General features: G+C 37.0%; 1 protein-coding gene across 10 annotated transcripts in view; it reads right to left on the bottom strand.

The window, feature by feature from the left end:
• LOC131351771 (protein NLRC5-like) overlaps positions 1-2,500 on the bottom strand; it is a 172,681-nt gene that overhangs the window by 116,011 nt on the left and 54,170 nt on the right. For 3 of the 10 annotated variants that reach the window (XM_058387333.1, XM_058387334.1, XM_058387335.1), the window contains 5 exons: positions 2,255-2,425; positions 1,912-2,085; positions 920-1,093; positions 445-630; positions 146-319 (listed from right to left, as the gene is read on the bottom strand). The exons of 6 other annotated variants lie outside the window; for them this stretch is intronic. In XM_058387333.1, the coding sequence (XP_058243316.1) occupies positions 146-319; positions 445-630; positions 920-1,093; positions 1,912-2,085; positions 2,255-2,425 (879 nt within the window). The remainder of the gene's footprint in view (positions 1-145; positions 320-444; positions 631-919; positions 1,094-1,911; positions 2,086-2,254; positions 2,426-2,500) is intronic. One more of the 10 variants, XM_058387340.1, reaches the window with a different exon arrangement.

Raw genomic sequence — 2,500 nt, 5'->3', positions numbered from 1 at the left:
ATTTATTTATTTATTTATTTATTTATTCATACATACATATTATTCAAAATCCACAGGCACAGAAAATATTTGGCAGAAAATTCTGTGTATTTCTCAGCTCTATCAGAGCGTCTGGATTATGAATGAAGTGTGTATTAGACGTTACCTCAGAGTCTCCAGTTTACAGAGTTTATTCTTCAGTTCCTCAGAGAGCAGCTTCACTCCTGAATCCTGAATCCTGTTCTTACTCAGATTCAGCTCCTTCAGGGTGGAGTGTTCTGATCTGAGAGCTGTGAGCAGAGCTGAACATCCTTTCTCTGTCAGATTACACTCACTGAGCCTGAAAGCACAAGTAATCACAGTTAACTCAGGATTTATAAGTAGAAAATATCACATTTATATCCCATTGTCTGTGCTTGGTGTGTAATTAAAGTTTCTAGATTAATATAGAATTCAGTTCCTTACTGAAGTGTTTCAGGTCTGCAGTGTGGATCCTTCAGTAGATCCTTCAGTAAAACAGAGAGCTGCTCTACTCCTGAGTCTCCTTTTATTTTCTCACTCAGATTCAGATCCGTCTGCAGTATCGGGTTTATACCCAGAACTTCAGTCAGATGATCAGAAGCTTTCTGTGCATCAGGACTTTTCAACACCCTGTAGAGAGAAAGAACAGAGAAACGCTAACATTAATTATATATACAACTATGTAGTGCTAGGTTTTTCAGTAACTGTTTGCTCCATAGAGGAAAACTAGTTTTAATCATTTCTTTATTATTAATTTCTTCATCATAATTCTTTATTTTTGTTTTTCTTCCTTTGTACAAAATATGGATCATATTAAGTAATTGTTGAAAATTGTAAAGCATTGTAAGTGTGACAAAAAGGGTCATAGAAACTTTACTAATTTCTTATAACTAAGGCTGTATTTACATGTAGCTCTCACCTCAGTGTCTTCAGTTTACATCTTCTATCATTCATTAAATTCCTAAGCTTCATCATTCCAGATGCTCCAGGATTGTTCCCTCTGAGGTCCAGCTCTGTCAGTGATGAGTGGATTGAGTTCAGAGCTTTAACCAGAGCAGTGTATCCTTTCTCTGTTATATTACAGTCTGAAAGTCTGGAGAAGGGGAAAAATAATAAATCAGCATCAGGAAATGTTACTAATGCTTATAACCTCCTTAACTTGTTTGTGAGAATGTTCTTTATTTACCTAACAAGGTACATAAACTCAACTGTAAATTATGTAACCCTGACTGGGCCTGTAACATTAATTTTGTTATTGACGTCCCCTCATTGGGACTAAACCTCATCCTCAGTCACCCTCAAAACAAGCAGTCTGGACAACACATGCCTGCCACATGATATCACTCAACCCAGCCAAAGCAGCTCCTCGTCACTGTCAGAGGACTTTGGCAATGAAAAGCCAGTCCTGGTTCATCTCAAGCAATTTGCAGAGAAACAACAGTATAACTGGTCAGGTGTGTGTTATAGTAAAGCAATTAGCTTTTGGTCATGAAGTTAATCTTATCTAATCTTATAATTTAACTTGTATACAAACAGGCTATTTTGTGTTTATTTTATGTCTAAGATTATTTAATCCTCTGCTATCTGTATGTTTCTCTGTAGGTTTGATTTTTATGTTGTAGTAGTTACATGTTTGTTTATAGCCTGATAAATATGTTTATTCTAGTGTGGAATATATTGCATTTCATTATCGCCTCCCTTTCAGTATTTCATATACCCCATCTTTAGTGCTCCACTAGAACTGGCTCTGGTAACATATGTTCTCTGTTAATATGTTCATTATTAGAGTGATTGTTATTGGGAAATTCACCCCTGAATGAGTTTCTGACTCTCTTCCTTCAGGCTAATTATAAACTTATAGAGAAGTAGAAATGTCACTGATCTAGTAATGTATCCTGTTAAATAACTTACATGAGCTTCTGGAGTTTACAGGATGAATTCTTTAGTAGAGTAGAGATCTGAATCGCTCCTGAATTTCCCAGTGTGTTCTCACTCAGGTCCAGTTCTGTCAGGTGTGAAGGGTTTGAAGTAAGAGCTGATATCAGATCAGTACAGCCTCTGTCTGTAATACTGCTCTTATTCAGCCTGCAGACAGAGAACACAGCTGAGAGAATGTCTTTAAACAATTCACAAGATCAACCATCAAAAATAACTCCAATGTACCAGAAATACTGGAGTGATAATGTGTACAGTGGAATATCTTTAAAGATTTAATGTGAACACAAACAAAAGCACCAGGTGAGGAATCACACACCTGAGTTTCTCAGTTCTACACTGTGGATCCTTCAGTAGAACAGAGAGCTGCTTCACTCCTGAGTCTCCAGATATTTTCCCACTCAGATCCAGTTCTCTCTGCAGTAAGGGGTTTGTACCCAGAACCTTAGTCAGATAATCACAGACCTCTTCTGCTTCAGGACTCAAAATTCTAGAGAGAAAACACATTTCATCATGATATGATTATGTGAACCAACACAGACATGACAGCAGCTGGAATTTGTGT

Source organism: Hemibagrus wyckioides, linkage group LG04 (genome assembly GCF_019097595.1).
Source record: "Hemibagrus wyckioides isolate EC202008001 linkage group LG04, SWU_Hwy_1.0, whole genome shotgun sequence".
NCBI lineage: Eukaryota > Metazoa > Chordata > Actinopteri > Siluriformes > Bagridae > Hemibagrus > Hemibagrus wyckioides.
The sequence above is the reverse complement of the archived record's forward strand: the minus strand, read 5'-3'. Positions and strand labels throughout refer to the sequence as shown.